At 43.0% G+C, this 11583-nt stretch overlaps 1 protein-coding gene across 1 annotated transcript in view; it reads left to right on the forward strand.

Annotated features, from left to right (window-relative positions):
* The window catches only part of LOC143284197 (dorsal-ventral patterning protein tolloid-like), a 9858-nt gene extending 3723 nt beyond the window's left edge, over window positions 1-6135 (forward strand). The window contains exons 3-4 of the mRNA XM_076590865.1: window positions 2813-2974; window positions 5790-6135. Of these exons, the coding sequence (XP_076446980.1) occupies window positions 2813-2974; window positions 5790-5935 (308 nt within the window). The 3' untranslated portion in view covers window positions 5936-6135. The remainder of the gene's footprint in view (window positions 1-2812; window positions 2975-5789) is intronic.
* Window positions 6136-11583: the final 5448 nt, after the last annotated feature.

An 11583-nucleotide genomic window follows, 5' to 3' on the forward strand; every position in this document is an offset into this window, starting at 1 on the left:
ATACCTGTCCACTCTTGGATATTGTCTTTCCACGTCTTTTTCTGTCTCCCTTGTATGTGGCTTCCTCTTACTGTTCCTTGTAAGTCCTGTTGATCGGGGAACCTGCCCATACTGCTTCATTTTCCGTTTCTTGACGACTCTGAGGAGGTCATCATGAGGTCGTTCTGCTTGTTGGGTCTTACTGCGGACCTCTTCGTCACATGATCTGTATAGTGGACGCTTAACATCTTTCTGTAGCATGTCATTTCAGTATATAAAAAAAGAAGATCAGTGTGAGCTCGAATGAATGCCGTGGCCAAAATCTAATACGCAGTCTCAATGCTTATCTAAGTGCCGTCATTCTGGCGGCGTGAGCGTAACAGAGTTGAGTTCAACGACCTGTTTGCTAGCACTCCCATGGTCAAGTTGTTCAAGGCTTGGGTCTTCTTCGGAGAAGGCTGTGTTGATCGAGGGTCCTAGATGTCTGTTCAGGTATGGAGTTGGTCTGTTGTTCACCCAAAGGGGATTCCTGGATTTCGGGTGGGGATTCCTGGGTGTCTGTCTGGTTGGGGATTCCTAGATGTCTGTCCGGGTGGGGAGTCGGTCTGCTGTTCATCCAATGGGGAGACCTAGATTCCGGGTGGGGAGTCCATGTCTGTCCGGGTGGGAAGTTGGACTGGTGTTCCAGGGGGGAGTCTTGGATGTCTGTCTGGGTGGGGGGTTGGTCTGGTGTTCATCAAAGGGGGAGTCCTGATGCCGTGATTCCTTCCGCTCCACACTGTCTTGTTATGTTACCATGGCCTGTCTTGTAAAATTAATGTGAGAGGAGCCTAATTCAACTCATAACGATTATATGATGATGATGATAATAATAATAATAATAATAATAATAATGATAATGATAATGATAATAATAATAATAATAAATGGCATTTGATACGCCCAATCTAATGATACAAAAGCCCTGGGCGTTTACAATTAAAAAAAAAAATGCAATGACGCGTGCATACTCAAAACACACCAATACATCAGCACGCACAGATCATCCCATTCCAACTCCGTCCCACAAACCCACACCCACTCTACACAAGATGCAGACACACGCGCGCGCACGCACATCCCGATCGTTCAAGGCGTATGAACATGTCTAATAATAGTGAAAACAATAGAATAAAAAAAATAATAACTTGATTAAAACATAAAAGTGAACACAGGGAGTTATTTACTGATTTGAATGGCTGGAAATAGAGTTTTCAAAGAGGTTTTGAAAGAAGGGCAAGAAACAGCATGACGGACAGGAAACGGGAGTGAAGCAGCCTGGAAAGAGACAGTGCGTTTTCCATATTTTCTGGTTCGGTAGGATGGAATTTTTAAGAGACGGTCATCACCTGATGGCCGGAGCTGGCGAGATGGAGAGTAGTAATGCAGAAGCTCAGAAAAGTAAGAAGGAGACATGCCAGTCATAAATTTGTGGCACAAGGAGAGAGAGTTTGTAATCTATTCTTTTCTCAATAGGTAGCCAGTGGAGGGAGTGAAGGAGAGGAGTAACATGAGCAGATTTGGGAGAACGGAAGATAAGCCGTGCAGCATGGTTTTGGATTCTCTGAAGTCTGGATAACAAGTAGTTGGGGCATCCAGCGAGCAAAGAATTACAGTAGTCAAGCCAAGATAGGACAAGGGAACAGACAAGGGTTTATGTTCATCCTGAGACAGAAAGTGCTGAATAGAGCCTAATCTACGTAACTCAATGTAACATATGTGACAGATCGAGGAAATCTGCCGTTCAAAAGATAGTCTGGTCTAAGTAAACACCAAGGTTGCGAACACATTTTGAAGTTGGAACATTGCACCCATTTAACTGAACAGCTTGGGGAAGTAAAACAGAATTTAGCAAACGTTTCGGAGCAAGAAAAATCATTTCTGTTTTTTCATCATTCATCTGTAATTTGTTGCTTGTCATCCACGATTTTATGTCAGCTATACATTGTTGAGTAGAGGTGATAACCTCAGAAAGATGAGAGATTGGTCCAGACTTGTAAATTTGATTATCATTCGAAAAACTGTGATGTGAGAGGGAATGATGGGATACACTTTCTGAAACAGGTTGTATGCAAAGTTAAAAAATAACTGGTCCAAGGACTGATCCTTGGGGAACACCAAATTCTATGGGAGCGGGTCTTGAGTGCAGACGGTTCACAGTAACAGTCTAGGAACAGTCTAGTTCCTGTTGAGCGGGAAACATATATGATCATGTAAAAATCTGAGTCAGATGTGGAAGAAACATGACTAACTATAATTATTCAGTGCGCATGTGGTGTACAACAAGGCAACGCATGTACCTATTCTGTTTTCTCTCGTTTTATCGTTAGGACGCAAAATAGGAGCTGAGACATGGTGCATTGTTCACTTCAAAACTTTTACAGCCAGATGTTTAATGGGAGACACGGTGCACATTTCACTTCTAAACTTTTACAGCCAGATGTTAAATGGGAGACATGGTGCATTGTTCACTTCTAAACTTTTACAGCCAGATGTTTAATGGAAGACATGGTGCATTGCTCACTTCTAAACTTTTACAGCCAGATGTTTAATGGAAGACATGGTGCATTGCTCACTTCTAAACTTTTACAGCCAGATGTTTAATGGAAGACATGGTGCATTGCTCACTTCTAAACTTTTACAGCCAGATGTTTAATGGAAGACATGGTGCATTGTTCACTTCAAAACTTTTACAGCCAGATGTTAAATGGAAGACATTGGGCATTGTTCACTTCAAAACTTTTACAGACAGTCCTTTAAATTTGCTTTTGGCGGCTGCCGTTGTTTCTTTCAGGTGACAGTAAGTACTCAGCGGTCCTGCAGTCCTGGTGCGGGACACGGCCGTCTGGCCAGACCATTCAGACCTCCAAACACCACGCTCTTCTTTCCTTCCAGGCCGTCACTAGGGGCGACAACCGCCAAGGGTTCGAGTTCGACGTCTGGTCCGAATTTAAGTGTGAGTCACTTTTTTCTGGTTATTACTGGAACTCAATCTGTGATAAATATCATTACTGTGCAAGAATGGTCAGAAATTTTGTGTTCGTATTTCAGGGTGCAAAGTTATGCACGCCGGTATTATATATATATATATATATATATATATATATATATATATATATATATATATATATATATATATATATATATATATATATATATATATATAAAGGAGAAAAGTCTTTATGATTTCTTCTCCGCATTTCTCACGGACACGAATTTTTTTTACTTTTCTTCAGTTCCCATAAAAGACAATCAAACTGTAAAAGAAAGTGTTATTGTTGGACTGATACAAAAAATCTACTGATTTTGCATTTGTGAACATTCTGTAAAGGATTATTTTGACTCCATTTATAATATGGTAAAACATTCTTGAAAAACGTTTGTATCAAAACAGAAGAAAGAAAAGTAAAAAAGAAAGATACCTTATTTGATTTCGGACTAGTCGTTTCAGATGTGCTATAGCGTTTCACTTTGCTTCTTTCCACTCCACAGGACCTACATCTTCCTCTGACTGTTACCTTTTGAAACTTCCTCGTGTCAATACAATAACCTATGCTGAACGTTCTTTCTTCTTTGCTGCTCCTCACATCTGGAACAACCTTCCTCATCATATCTGTGGATCTAATTCTATCTCTGCTTTTCGATCATCACTAAAAAATTAATCCTTTTAAAACCTTTGATTTGTAATTTGTAATATTTTTCCTTCATGTAAAGCGCCCTGACCTCTTAGAGAGAAAGGGCGCTATATAAATGTACATCATTGTTATTATTATTATTATATGATAGTCAGTCGTGTCCGACTATGACCATCAGAACAGCAGAGGAGGCAACTGCTGTTCTGACTATTTGGGCTAAAATTTCATTATAGTGGAAAGTGTCTTGCCCAAGTACATCCCCACTCTCTCGGCCAAGAGGGTTTTAGGACAGTCGGCGTTGGGATGGTTCCCAAAGGCCAACTAGCCCACAAGGCTGTAGCGCTAAGAGCCAGTACAATTTTGCCTCCTAGTTTGAGAGTCATAGTCCTTCACAAAAGACTAAGCTGTAAATGGTTTCCCATTGACTGGAGAAACCATTGAGCTCTCACTTTGCTGTTGGCCCAAATGTAAACTATTATTATCAATATTATAAATACATATCATGTAGTATAAGATTGAAATGACTGCTTACAAAACATTCAAGAACACGACCACTACCACCACCATCAACAACACCACGCACAAGCACACACACACACACACACACACACACACCAAGAACAGTGGAATCAAAGTTCATGACAGTGTATTATGTTTGAATTATTCCTTTTGAAATGACAAATAAATGATTAGTCGAGTTTGTTACATCGATTTAGTTGAAGGCCATTAAAATGAATGCTTTACGTAAATACGGATATTCGATCTTGGGGTATGTATGCCTATTCTATTTGATTTTTCAGCATGGAATAGCCCTTAGGCTGGTCGATGTTTCGAAGAGATTGTGTGGGCAGCTCCTTGATACTGTGACGTACCAATTCATTAACCCTTTGATTGTTGAACTTTGGTGAAATGAGATCAAAATGACATTAGATTTAACTGTATTTCCTTTTTATGTTCTTTTCTGTAATGCAATTGGATTCGCCGAACAAAAATAATGTAATTCCAAGATGAAGTCCGTAATATAAAGACTGGTGACAGACAACCTGATCTGTAAGCTCTGTCTTATCGAGGTGACATGACAGCCCTTTTCTATCCAGCATGATCTGTAAGCTGTCTTATTGAGGTGACATGACATCTCTTTCCCCTTTCTATCCAGCATGATCTGTAAGCGCTGTCTTATTGAGGTCACATGACAGCCCTTTTCTATCCAGCATGCATGTCAGCAGCAGTCATGGGGTTAAATTATTCGGGGTTCAATCAGGGTCTGCTTTTCTTTTTTTGTTCTTTTTTTTTCTTTCTTTTTTTCTTTCTTTCTTTTTTTTTTTTTTTTTAAGCGAGAAGGTCCTAGAACCATGTATTGGTATTTGACCCACCGCTTGCGGAATGACTAACGTAATCTGACTCAGCGAGACTGGTGGGTGCAGGGCGGGAGGGTGTGGGGGCGGGGGTGAGCGGGGCCTGGGCGGGGAAGGGGAGGGGGCGTCTGATGGGGAGGGGGGGTGCTGGTCAGCTCCACAATGTCTGTGCGTCAGCTCATGCTTCATCTGTCCCAAATGGGCAAAAGTTGCAGACATATCTGTAAGCTGAGGTCTGATTTGTAGTCCTTCCCAATTCATACGAGCGCGCCCCTTGAGAATCACGGAAACTGCCGTTGAAATAGGTCCCTGAAATTCAGATGTTTTAACAGAAAATTACTTAATGTGGCAAGACTGGACTGTCTTTGAGTACATTATAAATTTGTACTTTATTTGGAACGTGCGCATTGTATTTCATTATTCTGTTGTTTTATATGTTGACTCATCTTTATTTTCCTTTACATTAATTTTCTTTATGTTGCCTTTAATTTAGTTGATTAGTTAATTGATTGATTGATTGATTTCTTTGTCTTTTTGTCTTTGATTTGGTGTTTCTGCACTCGGCAACACTGAGCATAAGACGTATTGTGTGTGTTTGTGCCAAATTGAGCATGTATTTATTATAATCCGGTGAACTTCGAAACGTGGGAGTAGTGTTCGGACTTCGTGTTGTCGGATAGTGAATATGACCGCCTATGCTGTTTTAAACGTCGCCTTTTTATCAGCAAACCTTGCCAAAGAATGTCTTTGTTAGAGATAACGTCTAATGTAATTGTTGCAGACGTTCCGGAGACAGGAGAGATAGAGCTGGGACCTTTCCACCTGACGTTGGTGGCGGTGTCTGTGGCTGCCCTGTTGATTTTCACAGTCGTCGGTGCTGTCCTTGTTCGGAAACAGCTGTGCTCTAGAGAGTCAGAGCCTTTGTGAAGATTTGTAATGACAATACCGACTGTTACTTAATGCGTATTGTTATGTACTGTTTTATACCGCTCGGCTTGTATCAGAGATTGACATACGCTTACAGTTTGGGCGCTGACAACGAAGTGAAAGCTGAATGCTCGATGGTTTCTCCACTGCAATGGGGAGTCATTTACGGGTTAGTCTTTTGTGAAGGACTATGACTTTCAAGCAAAGAACCAAGATTGGACTGGCTGTTAGTGCTTCATCCCTCGGGGCTAGCTGGCCTTTGGCGACCATCCCAACGCCGGCTGTCTTGAAGCCCTCTTGGCCGAGCGAGAGAAGGGGTGTAACTTGGGCAAGACACTCTCCATTACAATCGAAGTCTTGCCCAAAACAGCCAACGGACGACCACCCAGAAGAGCAGCCAGGACCAAGTGAGGACCCACACAGAACATCAGGACCAACGCCTCGACCACACCCACCTTTCACCGAGAAAGACCACAGCCATCAACAACTTGACCTTCAGGGCAGATTTCCGATAGGTCCGAGTTCAACTCACCACTTCCATAATTATAGTCAGGGCAGCAGTTGCCTCATCTGCTTTTCTGGTGTTCAGAGTCGGACATTACTGGCTGCCAAGTATTCATGCACGAAGAATTGTGCAGAGATGAGTCTTGGTGAAACTGTATCGTATAAATAGGAAATGCTAATGCACATCGTGTAGAAATGTGCAGAGTTCGAGTCTGTGAAATTTTGTCATAACAATATTGACCTGTGAATGCGGATTATACCTATGTACTGTATTATAAGCCGATATTACCAATAATTGTGTGCAGAAAGGAGTCTTTGTGAAACTTTGTGAATTGAATGATAATCTGTTAATGCGAACTATGTATTGATTTACACATGAAGACTTTGCAGAAAAGGATTCTTTATGAAACTTTGTCCTATAAATGATGCATGTTAATACGAATCGTGTATTGACTTATACAAGATGAATTGTGCAGATGGGTGTCGATAGATTCTGTACATGAAGAATTGTGCATAGATGAGTCTTTGTGTAATTATTTCATTCTCTCTCTCTCTCTCTCTCTCTCTCTCTCTCTCTCTCTCTCTCTCTCTCTCTCGTTTTAATGTGCTGTTGTATGCCATTGTGTGCTATTGTATATATTTTGTTGTCTCTGTTTGTCTGTCTGTCTCTCTGTTTCTCGTTTCAATGTGCTGCGTTGTTGTGTGCTATTGTATATGTGTTGTCTCTGTCTCTGTCTCTATCTCTGAGGGTAAAGTCTGGATAATCTCAGTTGTCCATGTGGGACGGTACTCACTCCATCTCTCCAAGGAATCGTCAGGGGGGACATAATGCACAACAACATGATACACAGCAACACAACCTGTCAGGTGGAACATAATGCACAACAACATGATACACAGCAACACAACCTGTCAGGTGGAACATAAAGCACAGCAACATGACTGATACACAGCAACACAACCTGTCAGGGGGAACATTATGCACAACAACATGACTGATGACGAGCAGCACAACCTGTCAGGGGGAACATAATGCACAACATGACTGATACACAGCAACACAACCTGTCAGGGGGAACATAATGCACAACAACATGACTGATGCACAGCAACACAACCTGTCAGGGGGAACATAATGCACAACAACATGACTGATATACAGCAACACAACCTGTCAGGGGGACCATAATGCACAACAACATGATACACAGCAACACAACCTGTCAGGTGGAACATAATGCACAGCAACATGACTGATACACAGCAAGACAACCTGTCAGGGGGAACATAATGCACAACAACATGACTGATACACAGCAACACAACCAGTCAGGGGGAACATAATGCACAACATGACTGATACACAGCAACACAACCTGTCAGGGGGAACATAATGCACAACATGACTGATACACAGCAACACAACCTGTCAGGGGGAACATAATGCACAACATGACTGATACACAGCAACACAACCTGTCAGGTGGAACATTATGCACAACAACATGACTGATGCACAGCAACACAACCTGTCAGGTGGAACATAATGCACAACAACATGACTGATACACAGCAACACAACCTGTCAGGTGGAACATAATGCACAACAACATGACTGATGCACAGCAACACAACCTGTCAGGGGGAACATAATGCACAACAACATGACTGATGCACAGCAACACAACCTGTCAGGGGGAACATAATGCACAACAACATGATACATAGCAACACAACCTGTCAGGGGGAACATAATGCACAACAACATGACTGATACACAGCAACACAACCTGTCAGGGGGAACATAATGCACAACATGACTGATACACAGCAACACAACCTGTCAGGGGGAACATAATGCACAACAACATGACTGATATACAGCAACACAACCTGTCAGGGGGAACATAATGCACAACATGACTGATACACAGCAACACAACCTGTCAGGGGGAACATAATGCACAACATGACTGATACACAGCAACACAACCTGTCAGGTGGAACATTATGCACAACAACATGACTGATGCACAGCAACACAACCTGTCAGGTGGAACATAATGCACAACAACATGACTGATACACAGCAACACAACCTGTCAGGTGGAACATAATGCACAACAACATGACTGATGCACAGCAACACAACCTGTCAGGGGGAACATAATGCACAACAACATGACTGATGCACAGCAACACAACCTGTCAGGGGGAACATAATGCACAACAACATGATACATAGCAACACAACCTGTCAGGGGGAACATAATGCACAACAACATGACTGATACACAGCAACACAACCTGTCAGGGGGAACATAATGCACAACATGACTGATACACAGCAACACAACCTGTCAGGGGGAACATAATGCACAACAACATGACTGATATACAGCAACACAACCTGTCAGGGGGAACATAATGCACAACAACATGAATGATACACAGCAACACAACCAGTCAGGGGGAACATAATGCACAACATGACTGATACACAGCAACACAACCTGTCAGGGGGAACATAATGCACAACATGACTGATACACAGCAACACAACCTGTCAGGGGGAACATAATGCACAACAACATGACTGATGCACAGCAACACAACCTGTCAGGGGGAACATTATGCACAACAACATGACTGATGCACAGCAACACAACCTGTCAGGTGGAACATAATGCACAACAACATGACTGATACACAGCAACACAACCTGTCAGGTGGAACATAATGCACAACAACATGACTGATGCACAGCAACACAACCTGTCAGGGGGAACATAATGCACAACATGACTGATACACAGCATCACAACCTGTCAGGGGGAACATAATGCACAGCAACATGATGCACAGCAACACAACCTGTCAGGGGGAACATAATGCACAACATGACTGATACACAGCAACACAACCTTAACTGAGACCACCCATTCCGAGCTACGACTATTACTGCTGATATGTCAACCCATATTCTGAATTTGTGTATCAACTACTACACGACCTGTGTGTGTGTGTGTGTCTTTTATCCGACCGCTCCACCTGCCGACCTGAAAGAAGCAGCCGAAACAAATAATTCTATGATCATGAACTGTGCTCACGACTCTCTGAGTCTGCACGAAACAAAAATAAAGGAGATGAATAAAAGACACGGCCAGATACCCCCTCCCCCGCTCTCTCTCTTTGTGTGTGTGTGTGTGTGTGTGTGTGGTGTGTGTGTGTGTGTGTGTGTGTGTGTGGTGTGTGTGTGTGTGTGTGTGTTTACGCGCTCTGTTCTGGAAACGCTCAATAAAAGTGTGCGTTCTCCAAGATCCCAAGTGATCATTATCATGTACAATACTTCAAAGATCCCAAGTGATCATTATCATGTACAATACTTCAAAGATTTCAATATAATCAAACGCATATCCATACATAAGGGTGATCTCGGGATACATATTTCCATCATCCTCCTAAAAGGGAACAAACTATTGCATAAGACGACTTTTTCAATACCCTCCCCTACATGCACTTCAGATGGACTTCGATCGGCACTCATTGATTTTCCCTCTCTCTCCCTCAGTAACATACACACCGCGACGCGAGCATGCGATCACACCCGCACAATCACAAACATACACACACACACACACACACACACACACACACACACACACACACACAACGCATGCACGCACGCACGCACGCACGGCGCGCGCGCACACACACATAACACACTGGCACACATACACACACTGGCACACACACACACACACACACACACACACACACACACACACACACACACCGTGACACACACACACGCGCGCGCGCACGCACGCACGCACGCACGCACGCACGCGCCTCTTTTTTCTCTCGGTTTTGTCATACATTTGAGATTGAATATACATTCTTTATTTTTTCCCCAAATACCTATATTCATAAATTTGTCCGTGTGTTTTACAACCATGAACATAATCATTTATGATCTTGCACACTATATTGTACCGGCATTGAAATTGATGTCGTATCTTGTACCGTGACTATCGTCATTTTCAACTGAAAGACCTCAGTGGTATTGATGGTGCAATGATGTGTGTGTGTGTGTGTGTGTGTGTGTGTGTGTGTGTGTGTGTGTGTGTGTGTGTGTGTGTTCTATCTTAGGGGTGGATGAATGATTTGGGGTGGGGGGGGGGGGGGGGGGGGGGGGGGGGGTAGGGGTGCATTTTCATCTTTTCAGCTTAGGGGAGCAAACCAAGGTAGTGACACTAGCAGAGATATTATTTCGGTAGCCTCCCCTACATGCAATTTCTTCTGGAAACTCAGTGGTGTCTGAGGTCTGGACTGATTCTGTCTGTCTCGGCTGTCTTGTACTTCAGTGGCGTGAACGGCATGGAGTGACCGCTACGACAGGGCAGAAGCACCTCCACATGAATGAAGTCCTTAAAAAAACCACCGTGGGCTTGTGTACGTCAGCGTGTACCCGCGGCCGATTACAAGCCGTGAGCATGACTAAATATATATGAAATAAACTATTTAAAAGTCCGTGGGCATAACCGATCAGAGGCGACATGACTGGCACTGAGCATGAAGCCACGGGGTGTCACGAAGTCTCCGACGATGGGTGTGGGTGGGTGGTGGGAGGAGAGGATCCGATCCCACTGACCTAAAACTCCCGGCAGTCACAGTGACCGTGGCTGAATACTGAGGAGCTTCAAAGTCAGGGGCCGGTAGCCTGTCTCCTTCAGTTTCAGTTTTCAGGAGGTGTCAAAGCGTGTAGACTTATCCATTTACGCCACACAACGTTTGCTGTATCAAAATAAATAAATAAACAAATAAAGGAGCATGCCTATCTTAGGACAAGTAAGCTTAGCCTTGGTATTGTCACTGTTGAATACGATATGTTCAGGCTAAAATATATTAATATCTTGATATTCTGCTTAAGTGGTGATTTTATATTTCAATTTGCACATGATATTATAGTATGTACTCTAAATTTGGGTTTGTTACACTTAAGTCTTGCAAAATTGCCAGAAGCACCACAGAATTATGCAAATAATCATAATTATTGCCATGAGATGCCCGGATTGGTCGCTTTCGTCAGCTATGCAGTGTCATGGCGACTGTGGTGTGGATGGCTTGAGTCACAAATCACC

The sequence above is a fragment of the Babylonia areolata genome, chromosome 7 (assembly GCF_041734735.1).
Source record: "Babylonia areolata isolate BAREFJ2019XMU chromosome 7, ASM4173473v1, whole genome shotgun sequence".
NCBI classification, from domain to species: domain Eukaryota; kingdom Metazoa; phylum Mollusca; class Gastropoda; order Neogastropoda; family Buccinidae; genus Babylonia; species Babylonia areolata.